We start from the raw sequence: 27,850 nt of genomic DNA, 5'->3' as shown, positions 1-27,850 counted from the left end.
AAAACATAGATTAAAAAGGGAAACGTCAAAAAAGCACACCAACATACACAGGAAGTATACAAAAGGTGTCTAAAGTACCTTTAAAAAAAAAAAGAAGGACAACAAAAACAATACCGCTCAACAAGACCCTATCTAATCCACAAAATCTACAATAAAAGAAGGGCTAAAAGCTATAAACAATTTGGACCACACCCAAAGATGACAAAGAAAATGAAGTTTAATCCCTTGGTCAAAAAGTTCTTTTTTATCAAACATCCTATTGTTGTTTTCCTTCCAAATTGTCCCAAAAAGGTACAAAAGAGCAATCCACCACACCTTTTTTCCTTTTCCCACCCGCAAAAGACTTGTGCCAACTTGAGAACATCTCTCTCACTGAAGAGGGGAGCACCCAAGACACACCAAAAAGAGAAAACAGATGATGTCATACAACCTTTGTCTTGTCACAATAGATGAGAATGTGATCAACCAATTCTTCCTCTTTTCAACAAAGAAAACATCTATTCACCATGGACCACCCTCTTCTCTGAATGTGATCCAAAGTTAAAACTTTATTCCAAGTAGCCTCCCATGCAAAGAAGCCACCTTGGGCAGCACCTAAGAGTTCCAAATAACACTTGTTGGGCACTTGACAAGTTGCGCATTTGAGATATCTATTCTCTAACTTTGGGGGTGTGTTATCAAATGTTAATGGTATATTTATAGATCTCCAAGCTTTAGACTTTCTATATTAGCTTTCATATTTGACCCCTTTATTTTAGGGATTGATTATTATGATTTCTACAAGTAAGGAGCAGATTTATAGTTGTTGTCTTTAGCTCCTTTATTTTAGAGATCTGATTATTATGACTGTTGTAAGTTTAAGAGCATATTGTAAGGATTTGTTTTAGATTCTTCCTTGTAAAGTTTTTTCCAAATTTCCTATACATACTTATACAATATGTGAAGTAAATACACAGAAATTTTCTCTCAAAATATGCACAATCAAGCTCTTCTGCATAATTGCACTAAGCCTGAAGATATATTAGGAAATCCTTAACATACAATTAAGATTGACAATTTTTTCTTCCTCAAATATGGAGCAGAGAATCAAATCACCCATGAACTGGAAATGCAAGCTTTTACATGTTATATTCACATGTAATCTCACTCAAATTTGATGGGTAGTTCAGCAAGTATAACAATAACAAATTAAATAAAGAGCAAAATGTTTGATATTCACCTATAATCAAAGTAGCAGTGAAGATTCTCCAATGAAGCAGGATAATCATTATGATAAAGGTTATTCACGTAATGCAAGAAGTGAACCTGCATTGATACCAACAGGGAAAATAATGAATTTTAATGTTCATATAATAGCAGTTACACCAATGAGTTTTCATACATAACCAGAAAACAGCATTATCAACTTCAGTATGAGAGGTACTTACCAAAAGGAAAAATAATAATAATAATAATAAGTAAGGTAACTTACACGATGTAATTCTGGTGCCAGTTTCTGAAGCTGCCTTAGAATAGATTCAAAGGCATTTAAAGGAAACGACTTGCTATGCCTGCCACAAAGAAATTACTTGAGATTCTATAATATGATGCAGTCTACAATGCACTCAACTAAACAATCAGAAAAATTGCAAAGACAAAATAAGTCAGCAAACAACTAACTTCTCAATGGCATCAGCTTGCTCACATAAGTATCCTTGTATCTGCCAGTTTGTACGTAGGAATATCCCACCATTGGGATCGATACCTCTCAATGTATCTTTCTGTTGAAATTTGGCATTCAAAGTTAGGGTTTTTAATTTAGGAAAGTATTTTAGGAATAAAAAAGGAGAGATCATTTAGGATGATTCAGTTTCCTAATTTTAGGAGAGAATCAAGCTAGATTGATTTTTTCTTATTCAGTCATTTGTGTATATATATGTGTATGGTGTGTACCTAAAGGATCAATAAAGGAATTCAGAAATTCTTCATGGTATCAGAGCCAGTTTTCTGAAACCCTAATCCCTTCTGGCCACCTCTTATTCAGGTCATCATTCATTCCGGCCAAATCTCTCTGGCCATCTCTCAATCCGACTATCTCTCATTCCGGTCATCAGTCCCTGTTCTCAGAGCCAAGGGAGAAAATGATTTCCAGTCGGTCGAATCGTCGTCAGAAAAACATTCACCGCCGGCGACTTTTCCGGCGACGGTTTTTTACACCGCAAGGAGCGTCTGGAGGAGATCTACAACTTTTCCCAAAACACCAGAGCAAGAAAACCATCCACGCGCCGCCCACGCGCGTTTTTCCGGCCGGCGATTGCATCTCACGCGCCGGCGCGTGAGCCACTTTCCGGCGACGCGCTTCCTACTCCAAGCTCGCCTGACGCCGACCAGCCACCCTACGTACCTGTTTCTGCCATCCAAGCCCTACACGTGCCTCTTTTGGGGTCTTTTTGCCTCCGCGAGCCCTCCGATCAGCTTTTCCGACGTCCTCAGGCTATTTTTCCTCAACTCCAATCCCTGCACGTGCCTTGGGAAGTGTTCTTCTACCTTTCCGGTCCATGACGAAATACGGAATGGCATCATCACAAGTATCCAGCGTCACGTCACCAGAATTAGGAGGCAGATCTGAAATTCCAAACCTTGGTGGCAGTGATTCCTCTCCTATTCTCATCACAGGACACAAATTAAATGGCCATAACTACTTACAGTGGTCACAATCTGTGTTGCTGTTCATTTGCGGTAAAGGAAAGGATGAGTACCTCACTGGAGAAGCAGTCATGCCAGAAACTACAGAACCGGGTTTCAGGAAGTGGAAGATTGAAAACAGCATGATCATGTCATGGCTTATCAATTCCATGAACAATGACATAGGTGAAAATTTCTTGCTGATTAGGACTGCAAAGGACATATGGGATGCAGCCAAAGAAACTTACTCAAGTTCTGAAAATATTTCAGAACTTTTTCAGGTTGAATCAGCCCTACATGACTTCCGCCAAGGAGAGCAGACAGTTAGTCAGTATTACAACACACTCACAAGGTATTGGCAGCACCTTGACTTATTCGAGACTCACTCATGGAAATGTCCTGATGATGCAGCAACATACAGGAAAATTGTGGAACAAAAGAGACTGTTCAAGTTTTTCCTAGGACTAAACAGGGAATTGGATGATGTTAGAGGTCGAATCATGGGCATTAAACCCCTGCCAAGTCTCAGGGAGGCTTTTTCAGAGGTTAGGGGTGAAGAAAGTAGAAAGAAAGTGATGATGGGATCCAAAGAGCAACCTGCCCCAACATTGGATGCCTCTGCCCTTGCGGCTCGGTCATTTAATAGTAGTGGTGGAGATCGTCAGAAACGGGATAGGCCTTGGTGTGATTATTGTAAGAAACCAGGCCATTATAAGGAGACTTGCTGGAAGCTTCATGACAAACCGGCTGATTGGAAACCAAAGCCACGGTCTGACAGAGATGGCAGAGCACACGTGGCTGCCAACTCTGAGAGCACATCTGTTCCCGAGCCGAGTCCATTCAACAAAGAGCAGATGGAGATGCTACAGAAACTATTAAGCCAAGTTGGCAGTGGCAGTACTACCAGTGTAGCCTTCACTACTAATCGAGGAGGAATGAAGTCGTGGATAGTGGACACAGGTGCTTCTGATCACATGACAGGAGATGCTACCATTCTTCAAAATTACAAGCCAAGTAATGGTCATTCATCCGTCCATATTGCTGATGGTTCAAAGTCAAAAATTGCCGGGACAGGTTCTATAAAACTTACTAAAGACTTATATCTTGACTCTGTTCTCCATGTTCCAAACTTGGATTGTAATCTTTTGTCCATTAGCAAATTGGCCCGTGATCTCCAATGTGTTACTAAATTTTATCCAAACTTGTGTGTTTTTCAGGACTTGAAATCGGGGAAGATGATTGGCAGTGCTGAACTGTGTTCCGGGCTCTACCTCCTCTCATGTGGCCAATTCTCAAACCAAGTCCCTCAAGCAAGTTGCGTACAGTCTCAGAGTATGTTAGAGTCTTTCAATTCTGTGTCAAATTCTAAGGTCAATAAAGATAGTGAGATTATAATGTTACACTATCGCCTTGGTCATCCTAGCTTTGTTTACCTTGCAAAATTGTTTCCCAAATTATTTATCAATAAAAATCCAGCATCTTATCACTGTGAAATTTGTCAGTTTGCAAAGCATACTCGAACAGTCTATCCTCAAATCACATACAAACCTTCGACTGTTTTCTCTCTAGTACATAGTGATGTGTGGGGTCCCTCCCGGATAAAAAATATTTCTGGCACTCGATGGTTTGTGACATTTGTTGATGATCATACACGGGTAACATGGGTTTTCCTTATGAAAGAAAAGTCAGAGGTCGGGCACATTTTTCAAACCTTCCATCTTATGGTTCAAAATCAATTCAATTCCAAAATTCAAGTCCTCAAGTCAGATAATGCAAAGGAATACTTTACTAGTAGTCTCAGTACTTATCTTCAAAATCACGGCATTATCCACATAAGTTCTTGCGTTGACACCCCACAACAAAATGGGGTGGCTGAACGCAAGAATAGACATCTCTTGGAGGTTGCCCGGTGCCTTATGTTTTCCTCTAATGTTCCAAACTATTTCTGGGGAGAAGCTATTCTCACAGCTACTTATTTGATTAACCGTATGCCATCCAGAGTGCTTACCTTTCAATCCCCACGTCAACTTTTCTTAAAACAATTTCCTCACACCCATGCAGCCTCTTCTGATTTACCACTCAAAGTATTTGGTTGCACGGCATTCGTTCATGTGTATCCTCAAAATCGTAGCAAATTTGCTCCTTGAGCGAATAAGTGCATTTTCCTAGGGTATTCTCCAACCCAAAAAGGGTACAAATGCTATTCTCCAACCAACAAAAGATTTTACACCACCATGGACGTCTCTTTCCTTGAACATGTCTTCTTCTATCCCAAATCTCATGTTCAGGGGGAGAGCATGAATGAACATCAAGTTTGGGAGTCTCTTCTTGAGGGTGTACCTTCTTTTCACTCAGAGTCACCAAATCCTTTCCAATTCGCGCCCACTGAGTTGTCCACACCCATACCGTCATCAGTCCAGCCATCTCCTGTGACCATCCAGTCTCCCATGCCTATTCAACCTATAGCCCCACAACTTGCTAATGAGAACTTACAAGTTTACATCAGGAGGAGGAAAAGACAGGAATTAGAGCACGGATCACAGTCAACATGTGGCCAATATATTGACTCCAATTCAAGTCTTCCTGAAGAGAACATAGGTGAGGATAGGGCTGGAGAGGTGTTAATTCCTAGCATTGATGATTCTACTCTGCCGATTGCATTGAGGAAGGGTGTTAGGAGATGTACAGATCATCCAATTGGGAATTATGTTACATATGAAGGGCTATCACCATCTTACAGAGCATTTGCTACTTCTCTTTATGATACTCAGGTTCCCAACACAATACAAGAGGCATTAAAAATTTCAGAATGGAAGAAGGCAGTACAAGATGAGATTGATGCACTTGAGAAGAATGGGACGTGGACTATCACAGATTTGCCGGTTGGGAAGAGGCCCGTGGGGTGCAAGTGGATTTTCACCATAAAATACAAAGCAGATGGATCAGTCGAAAGATTCAAGGCTCGTTTGGTAGCTAGAGGGTTTACACAATCCTATGGGATAGACTATCAGGAGACTTTTGCTCCTGTTGCAAAACTGAACACTATTAGGATTCTTCTCTCATTGGCTGTCAATCAAGATTGGTGCTTGCAACAACTGGACATAAAAAATGCGTTTCTAAATGGTGACCTAGAAGAGGAAGTCTACATGGAAATACCACCTGGTTTCGAAGGAAGTATGGCAAAGAATCAGGTTTGCAAACTCCAAAAATCCTTGTACGGCCTTAAACAATCTCCCCGAGCCTGGTTTGATAGATTCACAAAAGCAGTCCTGAAGCTGGGCTACAAACAAGGTCAGGCTGATCATACTCTATTTGTCAAGAAGTCTCATGCCGGGAAAATGGCCATATTGATAGTCTATGTTGATGATATTATTCTATCTGGGAATGATATGGAGGAATTACAGAATTTGAAGAAGTATTTGTCAGAGGAGTTTGAAGTTAAAGACCTTGGAGATTTGAAATATTTCCTTGGTATGGAAGTGGCTAGATCAAGGAAGGGAATTGTAGTCTCTCAAAGAAAATACATACTCGATCTTCTTAAGGAGACCGGTATGCTTGGATGCAAACCAATTGATACTCCTATGGATAGTCAGAAGAAACTTGGTATCGAGAAAGAAAGTACACCGGTAGACAGGGGAGATATCAGCGGCTCGTCGGGCGCTTGATTTATCTCTCACACACTCGGCCAGATATTGGCTTTGCAGTGAGTGCTGTAAGTCAATTCATGCACAGCCCCACTGAGGAACACATGGAAGCAGTCTACAGGCTTCTTAGATATTTAAAAAAGACACCAGGGAAAGGTCTATTCTTCAGAAAGACAGAGAACCGTGACACTGAAGTATACTCAGATGCGGATTGGGCAGGAAACATCATTGACAGGCGGTCCACTTCTGGATATTGTTCTTTTGTCTGGGGAAATCTTGTTACCTGGAGGAGTAAGAAGCAATCAGTTGTAGCCAGAAGTAGTGCAGAAGCTGAGTACAGAGCTCTTGCACAGGGAATCTGTGAAGGGATTTGGATAAAAAGGGTTCTTAGTGAACTGGGGCAAACGAGTTCATCTCCAATTCTAATGATGTGTGATAATCAGGCAGCTATAAGCATAGCAAAGAACCCCGTGCATCATGACAGGACCAAGCACGTTGAGATTGACAGACACTTCATCACAGAGAAGGTGACTAGTGAGACGGTTAGATTGAACTATGTTCCTACCAAGCACCAAACCACAGACATCCTCACCAAAGCTTTACCTAGGCCTAACTTTGAAGACTTAACTTGCAAGCTGGGATTATACGATATATATTATCCAGCTTGAGGGGGAGTGTTGAAATTTGGCATTCAAAGTTGGGGTTTTTAATTTAGGAAAGTATTTTAGGAATAAAAAAGGAGAGATCATTTAGGATGATTCAGTTTCCTAATTTTAGGAGAGAATCAAGCTAGATTGATTTTTTCTTATTCAGTCATTTGTGTATATATATGTGTATGGTGTGTACCTAAAGGATCAATAAAGGAATTCAGAAATTCTTCACTTTCATATGGTGTGCAAATGAACTAGCTTCTCCAGTTTTCTCTCTGTGCTTGAATTTCAGTTCAGCAGAAACCTCAATATCTGCATCCATATGTAGGTTTGCACATTCATACTATTGAAATTACATCATCATGCAAAACATTAAATCCAAAAGCAGAACCAGAAATTTAAAACCAAAAAGCCCTTGAGATCTGGTTCAAGTGACAAGGATTTGGATTCGGTTGGGTTGGGTTGGGTTAGGAAAGCATCAACAATTACCCCTTTGATCCTCATGAAAGAAGGAAAAAGGCAGTAGGGATGGTTCCAGGTTCAATTCCATGTAAAGAAAAAAACAATAATAGTAAGAAAAAAATTAAGGAACATATTACCAATCAACCATCAAGAAAGGAATTGAAAACTGAAACAGAAGAGAATGTCCTAAAATACAACCTGATATTAGAAGCTAAAACGGATTGCATTTAGACTTTAAAAAGGTTTTGGCTGTCGGAGAATATTACCAAATAAGCACTAAATGTTGGGAAAACAATATAGAAAAGATTCAATCATGATATTCTATGTTACTAAGCAGCTTATGACATAGTTTCAATAGACATTCAAGTATTCAACCCTCTAAAACTCACCAAACCATTGATTACCAGGACATTGTAAAACTTGCCTAAAGTGTCACATTTCATATTACTCCCTCATCAAATTCTAGAGAATTCAGGAGAGCACATTTGCATTTTTTTACCATAAAATTGTTACTATATTAAATATTTATTCCAAGAATCTGCTTTACAGGAAGAATGGTCAAAACAAATATATTTCGATGAAAGAAAAAAAAATTCCAAATCACCATTTTTTTGGTCTTTGCAGAACACAAGTATAGCATATCATGGGAGTCATATATTCTGAACTGCCAAGAGGTGCAGCCTCTTGCCATTCCATGGGGCTTGTCCTAAGCCTAGAAACTTCCGATGTTAGTATCCTAATTGAATATAGAAAAATATAAGAATAGAATATGGAAAGTCCAAGAAGAAACTAAGAATATTAGCTATCATCAATTTCTTCAACAAATATCAGTCTCACAATAGATTGTTGGAAAGAAACTTTCAAGATTTCAGTTTTGTATGAGTTATATATTTCTTCCACCTTGGTTATTTCTCCCGCAACTCAAGGCCTATGTGAGGCAATCATATCTTGTACCTCCCATAGTAGCAGTGATTATCACTCTTTGCCACTATCCTCTTCAACACATCATCACCATATCACATCATGGCTATCAATTTTGTGGAAGAATGTAATTAGGAAAGATTACAACTATATAATTTTGTAATTAAGGAGAGAATCAAGACAATCCTGTGATCAAGGGAATTTGTTATAATTAAGTTAAGAAGGTTTCTATTCTTTGTCTTGGGAATATTTGTATGAATGTGGGCCTATACAAATTGAAAATAAAGGAAGAATTTCATTCTTTTTATTCCTTCCAATTCTTCATCTTCTATATGGTATCAGAGCCTTAGGTTCATAAATCTAGGAATCAAGAATAAAAGGATTTTTCGACCTTCATTGTCGAGTTTGAAGATCAAAGTTGACCTTCATTGTCAACCTTAAGATGTTTCCTCTTGTTTGAATTGTGTCATTGTTGCAAACACAACCTCACACTAACAAAGCAAAACCCAACTGCGAAAGCAGTTAGAGACCTCAGCAAACCCCTCGCTTTCACCCTTTTGTCTCAGCCTAGTCGTTGCCCTTGGATCTTCCTCACCATTGGCCTTTTCTCGACCTCACACAGCCACCCTCACACCATCACTTTTGCAAACTCATCGCAAAACAGAAATCAAATCATCACCATCATCGTTGTCGTCGTCTCTGCCAACAACAACAATCCTCATACATAGCCTCTCTGCCTCACATTGAGTCTCATACTCGTCATTGTTGCAAATAAAGATCATGAACACATTGCGAGAGGAACAAACGACCCAACAACCACTGTTATTCTTGTGTCATCAATGATATCGTCGGAAATCAAGTTCCCACCAAGAGTGTCGAACCTCCAACACAATTGTTATGGCTGCCGCTATCCCAGATCGACACCAACATGAGCTCTAACACAGCTTTGAGCTCTACAAGTGGTCTTTGGTGGGTCATTTAACCTTCAGAGAAGCTCTTTTATATTCAAAAAAAATGTTTGAGGTGTCAAAAACCCTCGCTATCACCACTTAGTCTAAGGCAATAATAACTAGTCACACCACAAGAGAATTACAGAAAATTCAAGTGACATACAGACTTAATGGGAAAAATTATTTAAAATGGTCAAAACTTGTTCATACTTTTCTAAAAGGAAAAGGGAAATTAAGTCATCTCCTAAAAATTAGACCATAGAGAGGTGATTTGAGGCATGGGATGAGCAAGACTCAATGATCATGGCATGGCTATGGAACTCAGTGACACCTGAAATCAAAGTTTTTAAAGGCGAAAGCGTAAGGTGGGACGTTTTTGTGTTCATGAGGCGAGGCATAAGCCTCGAGGCGTTGAGGCGTAAGCTTTTTTAGCCTCACGTTATATAATTAATTAATATTTTCAAATATATAAAATAAAATAAAATAGCATAAATAAAAACATGAAAACAATTCATTAGAATTATAAATAAATAAAAAACATACTAGTTCCCTACTTTCACAAAAAGCCATAACAAAGTCATAAAATAGAAAATAGATTCAACTATACTAATAGTTTCAAACTTTAACAAAAAGTCATAACTAAGTCATGAAATAGAAAATAGAGTCAACCATAAAAATAGTTCTAAACTTTAACAAAAAATCCATAACTAAGTCATGAAATAACAACTAGAGTAAATTGTTTCAACTCAAATCCTCCTCTCCAAGGTCATCATCATCCTCATCCAATGTATCAATAGTAGGAAAATGTCCACTATCATGTATTCCCTTTTCATATAAATCTTCATCTTCATCAATTGGTGTCAAATTCAACTCCTTCTTTTTGCCTTTGCCTCCACTTATACCTAGCATAAAGTATTAATTAGGTGTAAATATTATAAGTTTTTTTATTAAATTTAATCAAATTTATGACTTCAATTTTTAAGTACTTACTTGGTACTTCATTATGTTTCCTTTTGTAGGAATGTGAAGAAACCATGTGATCCGATGATGCTTGAGTCTCTTGGGAGTTAGATGACACAACTCTAAGCATCAACACTGAATAACTCATTATCTTGAAGCCAACAAAGATCAAGGGGGAGGAGGGGATCTTCTATATCCGCAATCCATTCATCATCTGAATCAATCTCCTCTACCAAAATCGGATCAACATTTTGTTTCCTTTGTAGACTTCACTATCTCAATCTAGTGTTGTACCTTACATACACTAGAGCATTCAACCTTTGATGTTCAAGTCTATTTCATTTTTTTGCATGGATCTACAAATAATAAAAGAAACAAATTTATGTGTTAAAATGAAATAAAGTTCTCTAACATTGAAATAGAAATATATGTATAAAAATTTATAAAAATAGAAGTATTACCGATTCAAATGTGATCCAATTTCTTTCACATCCTGAAGCACTACAAGTAAGGCTAAGGACTCGAATAGCAAATTTTTGCAACTTCGATGTTGAACCCCGAAAACGCATCCACCTACTTGTAGGACTTCTTAATGTTCGAGAATCCATTGCAATACGACTCCCAAATTCACCCATTATTTGGTCATATGAGTTCAACTGAATGTCAGCTTTTAAACATTCTTGATAATCCAACATCCTATCCATGCGTTCAAATAATCCCTTCCTCACCTCATCAACATTAGAGAACTTATCTCCATACTGCAATTGAGGATTAAGATAATAACCTATTGCATGTAAAGGTCGATGAAGTTGCGGAGTCCATCTTGCATCAATTTTTCTCCAAATTGGGCCATATTTTCTCTCCACGCCCCCACAATTAAATGCAATCTTCTCCTTAGCTGAATCCATCAACTCATAAATATAACCCATGGTTGGTCTTTCCTTTGAATCAACCTCTCTCAAGACACTAACTAATGGAACAATGGTCTTTATGCAAAAAGCAACATGAGGCCAAAAATTTGGATCAAACAACACAGTACTTCGAGTTTTCACACCTTCTACCTTTTTAGTCCATGTGCTTGAACACCATTTTTTTGAGGAAAACATTTCTATACGAGCTTGTTTTTGCTTATAAAGACTTTGGAGAGTAAGAAATGCAGTAGCAAACCGTGTAATTGCTGAATGAAGAAGTTCATGATTTTTTGTAAATGTTCTCATCAAGCTAAGAACCCAAGTATGCCCATATATGAACTTCACTACTTGCCTAACTCGAGAAAGTGTAGTAGCATGAACATTTAGCTTTCCAATATCCTCCAACATCAAATCAATACAATGAGCAGCACAAGGAGTCCACCACAATCTTCTTTTTTTTTTCCATAAGCCTCATTCTAGCATTAACATAATTAGAGGCATTATCAGTGATGACTTGCACAACATTCTCCTTTCCAATTTCTTCAACCACCTCATCAAGATATTTGAACATCAATTCCCCATTTTTTATTATATCAAAAGCATCAATTGATTTCATAAACCAAGTGCCGGTAGAACTATTCACCAAAAAATTGATAAGACACCTACTCTTTCTATCTGTCCAACCATCTGACATAATTGAACATCCATATTGTTTCCAAGCTTTTTTGTGATATTCCATAATGATACTTAGATCATTCACCTCTTCTTTAAGAATCCATGTCCTCAATTCGTGCATAAAAGGAGACTTAAACCCGGGCCCAAAATTTGCAACAGCATCCATCATAGAAAACCAATAAGGATCATTCACAGTGTTGAATGGGAAACCTTTTGAATGCATAAACCTACCAATTTTTCTACACACTTCCTTCTTTTCTTCTTGCTTCCACTTTGAATTCAAAGTACTTTGTCTAGGTTGTAAAGTGGTAAATTTATCCATGGGTCCCCTAGGAATAGGTTCCCCACTCCCACTCCCTAATGTCCCTATTGTTTTAGACAAGGCACTCTCATGCATTGAAGTTGGACCCATACCAATTTCTTGGAGCAACTCATTTTTTTTCGTTTTTTGATCCTTAAAATTGGTCAATGCCTCTTTGCATTCCAATCTAGCATATTCACTAACTTTGTTGCATGGTTTCATACCATGATGAGTTCCGGCTAAGTGATGTTTTGAGTCTATTCACCCCTCCCGCGCATCTTTGATTGCAAAATTTACATCTTAAATATTGCTCCCCGAAAACTTCAATAACATACTTTCACACAAAATCTTTTCTTGAATTTTTCGAATCGGAGGAACTCATTATAAAAAAAAACACCAATAATAATATTCAAATTTCTATATAACAATATAATTGACTAAAAAATAATAACAAGACATAATTGAAAGGAATTTAAAAATGAAATACAAAATTTAATTGGTTTAAATTTAAAAAAAAAAAAACCAATATTGTTTTAAAGGAATTTAAAAATTATACACATAAATTTTAATTGGAATTTAATAATGAAATAAAGAAATTTTGGGTGGAAATTAAAATTAAACCAGAAATAAATAAAAAAATTTAAGCAGAATATTTAAACCAATTTACCAGAATATTTAAAAAAAAATGGATGAAAGGAGAAACAAATAACGGCTTATTGGCTGAGAGCTCCAATTGTTTAAAATGATTTAAATATATATATTGGATGAAGAGACCGTTTGAGAGTTAATTTGATATAAAAAATAAAAAAAATTAATGAAGAGTCGACTGCCGAGACAGACGAAGAGGGAGAAAACCATTGGAGATGAAGCCGAGAGGGGAAAAGAGATGAAGAGAGGGGAAAGCATGGGAGACAAAGAGAGGGAAATCGTGAGTTCACGATATACCTGGAGATGAACGAAAGGGATCGCCGCCTGAGAAGATGCACTACGATTGGTCGTCGCTTGAGGTAGGGTTTCGTTTTGAGCTTTTCTCCCAATTTGTGTTTGCCAAAGTTTTCAATCAGGACTCAAGTTGTTGTTTTAAGGATTACTTAGGTTTTTTTTTTAAAATTTTTGTTCATGGTCACATCAGCTCCCACAAAGCGTACGCCTTCTTCTTGGAGCGCAAAATGCGCAATCAAAGCACCCCTCACCGAAAAAGGCGTACGCCTTTTAGGAGTGGCATTTTGGCCCCGCCTCGCCCTAAGGCGCGCTTCAAGGCGCGCCCAAGAAATGCCTTTAAAAACTTGGCCTAAAATCATTGACACATGCATGTTCCTGACAACTGCTGAAAACATCTAGGATGCAATTCACCAAATATACTCAAAGGCACTAGATGCAGCCTAAGTTTATGAAATAAAAGTCAAGACTAAATCAGCAAAACAGGGAAACAAAATAGTCATTGAGTACACCAATTTGCTGAAAAATATATGGCAAGAACTCAATCACTATTGATGCATTGAGCCAAAATGTCCTAAGGATGCAACAATCTTGAAGAGTAATATCAAAAAATATCAAGTCTATAATTTTTTAGTTGGTCTTAATGTTGAGTTTGACCAAGTTAGAATTCAAATACTTCTCAAAAAGTTCTAGACTTTGAATAGATTACATCTATTATCCAACCAGAAGAAAGCAAGAAAAGTGTCATGCTTCAACCTCAAAATTTAGAAGACTCGACTATGATTGCCAACAAGGGAAGTGATCGAAAAGTAAGCATTGTTGATCATAGAAGCATTGGTCAGTAGGGTTCCAAATCGTGAAAACAAGGATAACTTATGATGCACTTACTACAAAAAGGCAAAACAAACACGAGAGCGATGTTGGAAACACCATGGCAAGCCATCCACATCTAGCAAAGAGCGGGGTCACAATGGAGGGTAGCAAAGGGATAGTGGGCAAGCACACTTGTCTGCTGTTTAACCAGTTGAAGAAACATCCCTGGAACAAGATGGATTCAATTAAGAGGAGATTAAAAAACTAAGAAATTTGTTAAGAACTCTTGAAAAACCCTTAGGTACCTGTTCACTGGCACTTTCAGGTAAGTATCCTATTTCCATTGGATTAAAAGCCTCGAATGAAACCTTTACCAATTCATAGGTTATAGATTCAAGTGTCATAGATCCCACAAATTTAATAACTATAACTCTTGTCCAAGCAATAGAAAAATAGCTACAATTGATGGTTCATTAACCACCGTTGCAGATGTAGGAGATGTCCAAATTAGTCCTACACTCACACTTAGAAATGTGCTTCATATTCCAAAGTTTTCTATTAATTTTGTCTCTATATAAAATCTTACAAAAGATTTAGGTTGCAATGTGATTTTTTATCCTACTCATTATGTATTTCAGGACCAAGATTTAAGGAAGATGATTAAACTTGACAAAAAATGAAACAAGCTACACTACCTTAAAACACCAAGCAAATCATTCATATTTTTTCTTTTTAAGTACCACCTTTTCAATGAAAAAAAAATCGGCTTCATTACCATAGACTTGGACATCCGTCCTTCAAAACTCTTAAGATCTTATTTCCTTCTCTATTTAGGAGATTAGATGTTGAGAGTTTTCATTGTGATGTGTGTGAACTAGCCAAACACAAGCGTACAACCCTTCCAACCAGTAATAAAAGAAGTTCAGATCATTTTCATCTAATTCATAGTGATATTTGGGTCTTTTCACTATCCCTAATATATTTGAGGTGCACTGGTTTGTGTCTTTCATCGATGATTGTACTAGGGTCTCTTGGGTCTTCTTAGTTAAACACAAACCTAATGTGAGTTTTGTTCTCCCAACTTTCCATAGCATGATAAAAAACCAGTTGTGTCAAAATCAAGAGGTTTCAATTTTACAATGCCAAAGATTTTTTCAATCAAGTTCTAACTCCGTATTTTCAACATGAAGGAATAATTCATGAGTCATCGTGTATAAACACCCCACAACAAAATGAAGTTGCTAAGAGGAAAAATGGTCACCTCCCTGATACAACACGAGCCTTTTTATTCCAAAAACATGTGTTTAAATCTTATTGGGGGAAAGTCGTCCTAACCACCACACATCTCATAAACCAATTACCTTTCAAAATCTTAGGTTTCAAAAGTCTCAAGACCTTTTCTCCTAATATGAAAACCACGAACCATCTCATTCCTAAAATATTTGAGTTTACATTCTCGGTGCATGTTCACAATCAAAACAGGGGAAAATTGGATCCAAAAGTAGTTAAATGTATTTTTGTAGGATATTCTTCAACTCAAAAGGGATATAAGTGCTACCATCCACCATCAAAACAATTTTTTGTCTCCACTCATGTTACTTTCAACGAAAATGAGTCTTATTTTCTCAGTTTGTATCTTTAGGGGGAGAATTCCATCAAGGAAAATAAGGATCAAGATTCTTGTTTCATTGATCCATTTCTCATTAACCTTCCCAAAGTGTCCAATCCAATATTTGTACCCTCCTTCTCTGAACTCAAGTCATCCATTAAGCTCGTAGTTGCTCTTGAAGATCGAATGATTGGTGCTCCTAAGGATCAAATGACTAGCAAAGTGTACTCAAGGAAAAAAATTGCAATTCCAATACCTATACAAGTCCAAGAATTTGAACCAGCTTTTGGAAATAAGGTAACAGTTTCTCATCCTCCCTTACAAATTGAGTTAGAACTTTAATCTAAAAAACCTATAGATCATAACCTCCTTATTGCCATTAAGAAGGGAACGAGGGAATGCACTAAACATCCTTTGTATCCACTTTCTCATGTTATGTCGTTCAAAAAGTTGTCTCCATCCAATAAGAGTTTTCTTACAAGTTTGAATAATATACATATTTCTACCATTCCATCTAAGGCTTTATCTAATGAAAATTGGAAACAAGTCATAAATGCAAAATGGAGGCCTTAGAAAAGAATAAAACTTAAGAGTTGGGAGATTTGCTTGCAAGAAAAAAGCCAATAGGATGTAAGTGGGTTTATATTGTTAAGTATAAAGCAGATAGGTCTTTAGAAAGGTACAAGACAAGAATGGTGGCTAAAGGATACACTCAAACATATGACGTGAATCATATTGAGACATTTACTCAGTTGCCAAGATGTACACAGTTAGAATTTTGTTATCATTGACAACAAATTATAATTGGGATCTATAACAATTTGACATCAAAAATACATTTCTAAGTGGAGACTTAGAAAAAGAGATCTATATGGAAGTCCCTCCTAGATTTGGAAATAACTTAACCACTAAAAAAAATGTGTAAACTGAAGAGAAAAAAAGCTTTGTACGAGTTGAAATAGTCTCTAAGGGTGTGGTTTGAAAGGTTTGTCAAAGTGATGAAAAACATAGGATACAAACAAAGTCAAGGAGATCATATGTTGTTCATCAAGCATTCAGATTTTAAGGGAGTTACAGCTCTTCTAGTGTTTGTAGACGACATCATCATGACAAGAAATGATGAAAATGAGAGACAAACTTTAAGACAATGTTTGACCAAAGAATTTGAGATTAAAGAGTTAGGAAGGTTGAAATACTTCCTAGGAATCAAGGTTGCACATTCTAAGCAAGGAATTTTCATTTCTCAATAAAAATATGTAACGGACTTTCTCAAGGAAACTAGGAAGTTGGCGTGTAGGCCAACAAGCACACCAATAGATGTTATAGATAGAGAGATGTATCAACATTTAGTAGGAAGACTCATTTATCTCTCTCACACAAGACCAAATATAGCATATGTTGTGAATATGATTAGTCAATTTATGCAAGGTCCAAAAGAGGTTCATTTGCAAGTTGCTAACAAAGTGCTACAATATCTTGAAGGGTCTTCAGGAAAGGGCATCCTATTTAAATGAAGCTCAAGACTTGTACTTGAAGCATACACAAACGCAAATCATATTGGATTTGTGGTTGATAAAAGATCAACCACCTGATATTGCACCTTTCTTGGTGGGAATCTGGTGACATGGAGAAGTAAAAACAAAGTTTAGTAGTTAAATCTAGCGCAAAAGCAAAATTTCGTACAATGGCTCAAGGAGTCAGTAAACTGCTATGATTGAAGATCATTTTGGAAAATTTGAAAATTAAATGGGATGGCCCAATGAGACTTTATTGCAACAACAAATCCGCAATCAATATTGCACATAATTCAATGCAACATGATCAAACGAAGCACATAGAGATAAACAAGCATTTTATTAAGGAGAAATTAGATAGTGGATTGATTTATACTCCTTATGTCTACTGACCAGAACTTGCAAATATTACCAAAGGTTTAAGCAATACAACGTTTCAAGCAAGTGTATCCAAGTTGGGAATGGAAAACACCTATTCATCAACTTGAAGGGAAGTGTGGAAGAATGTAATTAGGAAAGATTATAACTTTATAATTTTGTAATTAAGGAGACAATCAAGACAATCCCGTAATCAAGGAGATTTGGTATAATTAAGTTAGGAAGGTTTCCATTTTTTGTCCTTGGAATATTGGTATAAATATGTGGGTTTAGAATAATGGTATAAATATGTGGGTTTATACAAATTGAAAATAAGGAAGAACTTCATTCTTTTTATTCCTTCTAATTCAGCACTTTCATAATGGAGAATATCATTTCCATCAAAGTTAGAATCATAATTGCATTGTATTCACAAATCATAATTAATACAACCATCATCATGACAAAATCATAATCAATAGTTATTATGTGACAAATGAGAATGATATGATCTCTGCCAATGATCATTTATAATATCCATTTTGTAATTTAGATACAGCACCCACTTCCAACAATCATCGTAACCATTAAAAGCATCACTCTAGCTTAATGTCTAATTAATTACATAGGTTGAGAACATAAACTATTTCATAACTTACCTCATTAGAACTATTCTCCTAACTAATCTAATGGAAGTGACAATCATCAATAGTTGTTAAAGGAATGCTTAAAGAGTGCCTAGGCCTAAGAAACAACCACTCCCTAGTTATAGCACCTTGCTTGCCAAGGCATACACCTTGTTGAAAAGGCATACCTCATCTATTTTAGATTTTCTTTTTAAACACTTTTATTCTTAAAATTTCTAATTGTATATTGAATTTTATATGATCTCAATACCTTTTAGTTGAATGCATCTTTTAAATATTAGGAATCTTTGTTACTTTGATTGGATTTTGAATCATATTTTACAAAATTGATATGCATCCTATGTCGTGTTTCACTTCGCTCAAGTACTCACCTTATGATGCATCTTGCACCTAAGCCTTAAGCAAGGTTTGAAATTTCGTGATTTTTCGTCGAAATATTAGCAAAATTTCTCTTATCGGACAAGGCCGATACGATATTTCATACCGATTATTGGTTGGCCGAAATATCAACGATTTTTTCAGAATTTTGCCGAAATATCCACATTTCTACATATTTTTCATGAAATTTCCTGATATTTCAAGAAGTCAAACACCCTACCTCCAGTCAACACGCCCCAGTTTTTACGCTCCCTCCATTTCAATTTTTGTCTGCACCTGCCCTCCAATCATTCGCCTACAACCAGCCCTCCAGTCAACGCGCGGCCTCCATTTCAAATTTTTTTGCCTGTGCCCAACCACTACAAAGCTCAACATTTCAATTGTTTTTAGCCTACCTGCTACTGCCAAGACTCGAACCAAGCAAAAGGCTTGAGTTCAAATTTTACCACTGGGTCATCTTCTCTTTGTTAATATATATACATAATAAATATGTTAAAGTTCATTATTAAAAATAAATAAATTAATTCTAATTATGTTATTTTAAATTTTATTTAATTAATTAATAAATATATAAAACCCACCATTATAATTTTTTCACAAGTATTTTTTTTTAATATCATTTTTATAATAATTAAATATTAAAATTTCATATATGCATCCTCGTTTATTTTACATTATTGAATGCATTTGAATTAAATAAATTATAGTTTTAATATTAAATGTATTATCATTATCTCATTAATCATATTTTGAAAAATTACTATCACTTCACTTTTAAATTTTTATATTTATCCTTTTTAATTTTGAATGTTTTTATCTTAAAATATTAAAAATATAAATTTATTCAAGAAATACTAAAATATAAAAAATAATAATAATAATAATTAAGTACAAATATTTTATATATTAAAATTAATTTGATTAGATAAATAATAAATTATTAATACCGACATATCCTTGCCTACCGATATTTTTTTCTTTAACCATACCCATGTCAATTACACTTAAAAAATAACTTTAACATGTGTATTTTTATTTATTTTATCATTTTTTGGAGTTTCTCCAAATATTTTCATGAATTTTAAATCATTTTTGTATTACCGATATTTTTGTCAAAATACCACCGATATTTCTCTGATACTTCTGATATTATTGATATATCCGTGTTTACTGATATTTCAAACCTTGGCCTTAAAAGACTTTTGTGAATTAGGTGTGCCTTGCACTTTTTAAAACTACATCATAAACAAAGATTATTCCAAGATGATCAATATTATTCATTCATTAGTAAGTCCCAATTGATAAATTCAAGTTCTTTTCTCTCAATAGGTCTTCCTTGAATCAACTCTTAAACAAGATCCTAGTATTCAATCCAATTTAAAGATAATGATCCATTGTTCAATAATAAAAACATAAATGATAAGTCCTACAAAGAAGTTGTAGCAATTAGAACAATATCAATGCATTCCTCAAGGAACAAGGACACAAAATTTATAGTTATAACTAACCAATGATTGTGACATTTTAATACATACGTCTACACGGTGTTTTAAACAACTATTGAGGCTTACACCTTGAGGCTCGCCTTAAGGCAAGGCTTTACAAATTAGCCTTGAAGTTATAGCCTCAATGACGATAATTGAGGTTTAAATCTCAACCTCTTCAAGCCTATAGCTTTAAGGCTATATCCTTAAGGTTGTTAAGGCCTAAGCCTCAAATATCCAAAGGGTTTTAAGCCTTTATAGGCTTTTGATATATATTTTATTTTTTGTATTTTTTTTATAAGCTCTTTTGGTATATATTTTATAAAAGGCTCTTGAATATCAAACCGTGCTATTCAATTTTATTATGTGTTTTATCATCTATGCTTTTGTGGACTTTTGATATGGACTTCATGAGTTTTGTATTGGGTCTCAACTTGGTTAAAGCTTATATGAAATCAAGGCTTAGTTGACTTCCAATTAACCTTTTAAATGGGATGAAAAATAAGCAATTAACAAGAAAGAATAGGGGAATTGTTGACTATCCTATTAGTTGATCTAATATACAATCACTATCTTATGATTGATAGATAAGAAAAAAATACCACTACAATTTGGACTAGGTTCCTCCCATGAGTATTTGTGATAGGATGACTATCTCATATAAGAGATTCAAAAGCTCCATCCAAAAACCTAACCAACCAAGCAAGTGAGTTCTCAAAGCACTTGTAAAGCTTCCTTTGAGCAATAAAAGCTCCATTCTTTAAGAGTCGCCTACTACGCCTTCTAAAGCTTCCGAGTTGTGAGCATCTTAGCCTAGCAAACTAAGCATTGGGAGTAAGGCTGACTTAGCAGGATCAAGCGTCTTGACTTGTCTAGGCGACTTAACGATTGGGAAGTGTTCGATGTGGAGCGTTTTCTCTTAAGGTTGCAATGGAGGAGGGTTTGTAATGATGTGGAAGGCCAAGTAATTTGGACTAAGGCAAAGAACGGAAGATTTTCTGTTAAGTCTCTTTACAAGGAGTTGAAATTGGAAAGACTAAGGGATTTTCATGCAAGAGTTATTTGGAATTCTTTGGTGCCTCCAAGGGTGAGTTTTTTTGCTTGGGAGGCTATATGGAAAAAGGCCTTAACCTTGGATCGTATTCAGAAAAGAGGGTTCTCCTTGGCTAACAGATGTTACTTGTGTCTGGCAGAAGAAGAGTCTATTGATCACATCCTCTTGCATTCTGGGTTGGTCAAAAGTTTATGGAGCTTACTTTTTTCCCTCTTTGGGGTTTCGTGGGTGCTCCCCTCTTCAGTTAGAGAGGCATTATTGGGATGGTTTGGGCCTTGTGTGGGAAAGGAAAGGAAGAAAGTGTGGTTTCCAGCTCCCTTATGCCTTTTTTGGATTGTTTGGAAGGAAAGAAATAGTAGGGCCTTTGGAAATGAGGAGCATTCGATTCATGGGTGTAAATCGTTTTTCCTTTGTAATCTGTGGGCCTGGACTAAGGGTTTTTTTGGCTCTTGTCCCCCTTCCGTTGTAGATTTTGTACATTGGTTAGGCCCTGTTTAAGGGTTCTTTTCTCTCTCCTTTGTATACTACCTGTATACTCTTGGGTGCTTCCTTGAGGTGCCTCTTTTCTTTCAATATATTTCTCTTTATTCATCAAAAAAAAAAAAAAAAACGTCTTGACTTGTCTAAGTGTCGCACAAGCTTAGGAAGAGACTAAGTCCGTGACATAAGGCTCCTAATGCTCAAACAACCAGAAGCCTTTTCTAAACATACAAATGATCAGTTAACAAGATGAATATTTCTCTCTAAACTACCAACTTGCATAGAAAGTCTCTCTAGATCTTCTATAAGCCACACCTCACCCATATAACATATTGGCAAATTATAAAGAGTGCTCTTTAAGAAAGTCAATCTTCCTTCTTTAGATAAAAATTGTCGCTTCAAGGATGTGAACTTTAATTTGAATCTTTCCTCAACCAAGGCCTACCAAGGGCAACCATGAATGAAGCATCTAAAGGTAATCCTAAATACTTAGAAGGAAGACTTCCCAATCGAGACCCAAATTGACTGACCAATCTCTTTGTACTATCCACCTTACCAATAGGAATAAGCTCTTTTTTCTCCAAATTGATCTTCAACCCAAATACTTCAATCAAACATAGGAGAATCTATCTAAAATATGACAATTGTTTGCTACCCATGCCATAAACTAACAAGGCACCATCTACAAATAAAAGATAACATAACTCCACCTCCTCTCTTCCAACTCATTGTACCTTGAAACCCAAGATGAGGCCTCCCTCCACCACCCTTTGAATAAAACAACTTCTTGAAGAGCTATTGAAGTTCTTTGGCAAGGGGTAGTTTAGTTTTTTTTTTGGGGGGTAAAAGTCAATATATGTGTTTCATACTCTTTTCTTAAGGAATAAGACTAAGGAATAAGACACTATTTCTTTCTCACCCAACATGGTATCAAAGCATGTTTGATTTGGAGCCTTATGTCACGGACTTAGTCGTTTCCTAAGCTCGTGCGGCACTTAGACATGTCAAGACGCTTGATCTTGCTAAGTCAGCCTTACTCCCAACGCTTAGCTTGCTAGGCTAGGATGCTCACGACTCGAAAGCTTAAGAAGGCGTAGTAGGCAACTCTTTAGGAATGGAAGCTTTTATTACTCAAGGAAGCCTTTACAAGTGCTTTAGGAACTCACTTGCTTGGTTAGGAAGTGATTTGGGTGGTGCCTTGGCCAAATGAGGGCCTCACCTATTTATAGGCACCAATGGAACTCTCTGAAACCTTGGAGGGTTCCTTACAAATCAAAAATATTCTAGAACTCCCTACACTAATCTATGTACAACCTTATGTACAAGAATATACAAGAAATCTCTAGAATTCTCTAGAAAGCCCTGAACTCCTCTCATGCCTTCCAACATAGTGTAGAGATGTGTGGACTTTTCTAGACATCTCTACAACCTTCCATACTCTTCTCACTAATGGCTTAGTGTAGATGGCTCCAGGAGTCTCCAAAAGCTTCCTGGGCTCTATATAAGCCCATGGGGAGGGTCATTTGAAGCATCCTGTGACACTTAGCCCCTAAAAAGTAAAATTAAAAATAAAAGAAAATAAAAATTGCTACAATGTCATGCTACTATGATTTTGCCACAATGATCCAATATTGCTATAATAACCTCCAACACTAGTGCCTATGTGATTGGTTGTATTTTGTGAAGCAAGTATGGTGCAATAATGTGTTAGAAATGAAGGTTTCCTAACATCCCTTTTGTTCCTATTGTTAGTAATGTATTCTAGAGCTTAATTAATTCTATATTAGGATAAGTTAGGACTGCAGTATTAGTGCCTACTTCATAGGGTGATTTATAGTAATTATTTTTGTATAGTTAACTTCTAATATAGGACTCTTGTATATATATATATATATATATATATATATATATATATATATCAACATGGACATAACCTAAAAAAAATTCAACAAAATATACAAGTGAATTTTTTGTCCTATTTCACTATTGAGAACGCCTATATTAAGTGAAAGTATGGCATCTCATAGTAATCATGAATCTAAAGATTAATTGGGTGATGTGTTTACTAAAACTTTAGGGAGAAATCTTTTTTTGTTTTGTGTTCCAAGTTAGGTCTTAATGATATATGTCCTAGTTTGAGAGGGAGTGTTAAAAGAGTTATTTGGTAAGAGGTAGTTTAGTCTTTTCTTTTCTTTCTTTTCCTTTATTTTTACTTTTTTAGCAAAAGTCTATGCATATGCTTCATGCTCTTTCCTTGAGGAAAAAGACACTATTTTCTTTCTCTCACTTAACCTAACTCAATATCTCCATCACAAGGATGAAATCATGAAAACAATAGGGAGAAAGCGAATTCCTTAGCCTTAAAGCCCTTGAACTCTAAAAGAAGCATACAGAAGAACCATAAATCTAGACAAAGAAGTTCGTTATATGTATACAAACTTAAAACTGAAAGCAAAAAAAATCTCAATTATACGATCATAAGCTTTCTTAATGTTCAACTTGCACACACTCCAAGGTACCAACTTTTGGATCTCAAGTCTATACCTCATTGGCATAAGGAGTACACCAAATATTTGTCTTCTTCCCTAAAAGCATTTTAAAATAAGGAGACCACCCTTCTAATAGCTTTCTTAAGTATGTTAGCCAAAACCTTTCCAATTATACAAGCTTCCCAATAGACATTAAGACCTAAAATCTTTTATATCTTATGTTCCCCCTTCTTAAGAATTAGTACCAAAAAAAAATAGTTTTTTTTTCTTTTGATAGGCAAAATTAATATGATTAACAACACCTAATAAAAAGAGGGCATAGCAAAGTACATAGAGAGTATACAAAGGTGCCAAAAAGGCAATGGAAAAAAAACCTCTATTGCATCAAAAAGAAAATCATTTTTCGTGTTTGGTTGTATTATAAAAAATACAAAAGAAAATCAAATATAATTAAAATTGGTTAGAAATTTATGCATTTTTAAATCATTTGATCTTTATATTGAAGAGTTAAAATAAGTGAAATGAGTTAAAAGTAATATATAAAAATAATTTATTGACTTTAAATCTATTTGTTATTTCTTTCACTTTTTCTTTCCTTCTAACTTTTCCTCTTTTTTCTTTCCTTTGCATTTTCCTTAAATCATTCAAGAATAAACACAGCCTTAAAGTTCCATATCAAGACCCAGAATCTCCCTTTCATTTCTTTCCCCAAGGTTTTTTACTTAACCCCTTGTCTGGTTGCCAAGATGACAAACACAGAGAAACAAAATTTAACAACAATAATTAAAATGTATAAAATTTTGAATCCTCCTCGACTGAGACAAACATTGTACTACCCACAGTTGCCTGGAGATTTTTCTGGTTTCCCCACTCCCAAATATCAAAAAGAAAAAAGAAAAAAAATCCATGATCGGTTTATTTCCTTTTCTCACGTTTCCTAGAAACCAAAATCACCAAATAAAATAAAAATAAAAATAAATAATCGGAATGGAGACTAGCTCCAGTTCCCCCTTCCCAAATAACCAAACTAAGTTTATAATTTCCTCCGATTCCCAAATAACCAAAAAACCCAAACTTCAAAACCCTGAATACTTTCTTTTCCCACGGTTTATCAGGAACCAAACCCAACCATAAATCTCTAATCTTCAAAAATCAAACTGTTTCAGAACCAACCAAGATAGAAGTTGACCTTGGTGAGTGCGAGCAAGAACATGCCGAGGCAGTTGTGCTGAGCGACGGAGGAGAAGGGGAAGGGGAAAGGGAGCGTGATTTGAGCTGGAGGAGCGTAGATCTGGAGAAGCATGCACAATGACACTTTGTGCGGCGTTACGCTGAAACTGCCCGGCGGGTTCAACATCGCTGCCATTTCTCACCTCTGCTGCTCCGCTGCAACCTCAATGGGCTTTTCTAAGGTTTTGCATGAGAAACGGAGCAGACTTATTCCAAAGAAGAACCGCCAAACTGGAAATGCGGAAACACGAATTACATTTGAAAAACTATAAATAATTCCCAAAATAACAATATATATTATTCATAATTTTTATATTTTTAATTTGAAAAAAAAAATCAATTATTTCAACCGATATAACATATTTTTAAAAAATAAAATAAATTAAAATTATAATCACATTTTATTTTCTAAATTTTAATTATTTTCTAATATTTGATATTTAAAATTTTAAATTCAAAATGTTGTTTGACACTATTATTAAGATTATTTTATTAAAGGGGCTGTTGAACCCCACCATCCTAATTTTGCCACATTTTGACAAAAATGTCTTCAAAATAACTATTTTTTTAAACACGTGTAAATACTTAAAATAATAAAGGGCATTTATGTCAAAAAAATTATTACGAGGATTATTTCATCTTTTTAACCAATTCATTCATTATTATATGAATTAATACCATGGGTATTTGATAAACCAATTTCATTTCTTAAAATGAATTTATAAATTAATTTATGTCATTAAGTAAATTAAATATGTTTAATAAAATCATTTAAGACTTAAAAATAAAAATAATTTTAAATAATAAGAAAAACATTTAATTTATTCTTAATTAAATCCATATCTTTATTTTTACCTTTTTATCTTCATTTATCCTAATTACCTGTATAATCGCTTTTGCTACTCTTATCATCTTTATTATTACTCAACTTTCTCAACTCTAATTATAATTTATGATGATAAATATATCAATTTAATGATTTAAAATTAATTTTATTAAATAACCTTAATATTTAAAATAAAAATGAAATTATAGTGTCAATAACTTAAATATAATTTTATTTAAAGTCATCTTAACTTATTAAGTAATAAGGATTTAAGTTTTATCAAACACCCTTAGCACTCATATTAATTTTTTCCTCCAAGTAGCTCGATGTACAAATTCTAATAATTTAAAATACAATTAGTTTTCAAATAATATTTTTAAGAAATATAATAGTCATTTAAATTAGTATTTTTACAAGTATAAATTTTTGTGTGTGTTTTTTTCTCCTTTCTAGAGAATAAAGATAAAAGAAAATTGGACACTTATATTTTATTTCTTTATTTACTTAGGATTAAATCTATTTTTTGTAAATATTATTTAAATAAAAAATTCCATTGCTTTAACAAATATTAAAATAAAAATATTGCATTCATTATGTTTTCAAAATTTATCTTGGAAATATTTTACCCTAGGACAACATAAAAGAAACTTGAAACTAATTTGATAGCAAGGTTGAAAATCAAGGAGGGTGTTTAGTAAAACTTAATACTTATTACTTAATGACTTAAGTTAATTTAAGTTAAATTATACGTAAATTGTTGATTTAAAACTTATTACTTAATTTTTATTATTTGAGAAAATTAACTTAAATTTTATTATAAATAATCAAATTGACATATTGTGGACCTTCATTTTTCACGTGCGTTCCCACTCGATGGTACGATTTGCTTTTTATTGGTGAAAATTTGATATATATATATATATATATATATATATATATATAACTTGGAGTTGTCACTTATATTTGTTTTATTTTTTAAAAGAAAAACCTTAAGTGCAACTTCTAAAAGGAAAAACGAATTTGTGAAAATTGAGTTTAGATTTGGAGATTAAGTTACTCATTGGGAATGTACGATTGTGAGCCATAACACCCCTCTAAGCCTATATGCATATGGTTTCTACTAAACGAATTGAGAGAATTATGACAATTAATTAATTAATCATAGATACCAAGAAAAAGAATCACACAAATGAGTATGTATAAATCATGGTAAAAATCAAATTATAATAATAGACAAAATAAATAAAGAGAAAAAGATATGGCTCAACCTATTAAGTTAATTAAAAAAAAAGACTTCATTATTTCAAATGTCACAAAGCAATTTTAAGAAATTTTGAAAGAATTTAATTGCATTAAAAAAAATCGAACTAATGATTACAATTAGTAGAAAAATGTTTCAACTCATGATCGACAAATAATTTGATTTGTTTTAATTTGTATGCAATTTCTATTTTTAAGAAAGTTATTTTCACTTATTGTTGTTAAAAAAATTATTAAAAACAATTTTATTTACAAAAATTTTTACAATTTTATTTACAAAAGTATTTCACTTTAACTTTTATTTAAGAATTTTGTTTTACAAATTATTTAGAAAAAAACATTTTTTTTTTTTACAAATTTATCTACAAAGGATGTTTCAATTCAATTCTATTTGCAAGCAAATCAATTTTTATAATTTTATAGAAAACAAAAATTTTTACAATTTTATTTACAAAAATATCAAAATGCAATGCAATTTTATTAATACAAAAAAATATTATTAATAAGAAAATTATTTTCTACAAAATTATGTCAAAAAATGTTTCAATCCCCTTTTTTATTTACCAATAATGATTTATCATTTAATTTTATTTAAAAAATATTGAAAATAAAGGTTTTATTGAAAAAGTTTT

The 27,850-nt window shown here is 34.6% G+C and overlaps 1 protein-coding gene across 3 annotated transcripts in view; it reads right to left on the bottom strand.

Moving 5' to 3' along the window:
• LOC117927538 (anaphase-promoting complex subunit 5-like) overlaps positions 1-25,344 on the bottom strand; it is a 72,158-nt gene extending 46,814 nt beyond the window's left edge. The window contains exons 1-5 of one of the 3 annotated variants that reach the window (XM_034847086.1): positions 25,092-25,344; positions 7,191-7,270; positions 1,660-1,757; positions 1,472-1,550; positions 1,220-1,305 (exon numbers count right to left, since the gene is read on the bottom strand). In XM_034847086.1, the coding sequence (XP_034702977.1) occupies positions 1,220-1,305; positions 1,472-1,550; positions 1,660-1,757; positions 7,191-7,196 (269 nt within the window). In that variant the 5' untranslated portion in view covers positions 7,197-7,270; positions 25,092-25,344. Of the gene's footprint in view, positions 1-1,219; positions 1,306-1,471; positions 1,551-1,659; positions 1,758-7,190; positions 7,271-13,965; positions 14,116-25,091 lie in introns of all 3 variants that reach the window. The other 2 variants (XM_034847093.1, XM_034847102.1) reach the window with 2 other exon arrangements.
• Positions 25,345-27,850: the final 2,506 nt, after the last annotated feature.

Source organism: Vitis riparia, chromosome 2 (genome assembly GCF_004353265.1).
Source record: "Vitis riparia cultivar Riparia Gloire de Montpellier isolate 1030 chromosome 2, EGFV_Vit.rip_1.0, whole genome shotgun sequence".
Taxonomy (NCBI): domain Eukaryota; kingdom Viridiplantae; phylum Streptophyta; class Magnoliopsida; order Vitales; family Vitaceae; genus Vitis; species Vitis riparia.
This window is presented reverse-complemented; position numbering and strand designations above follow the sequence as displayed.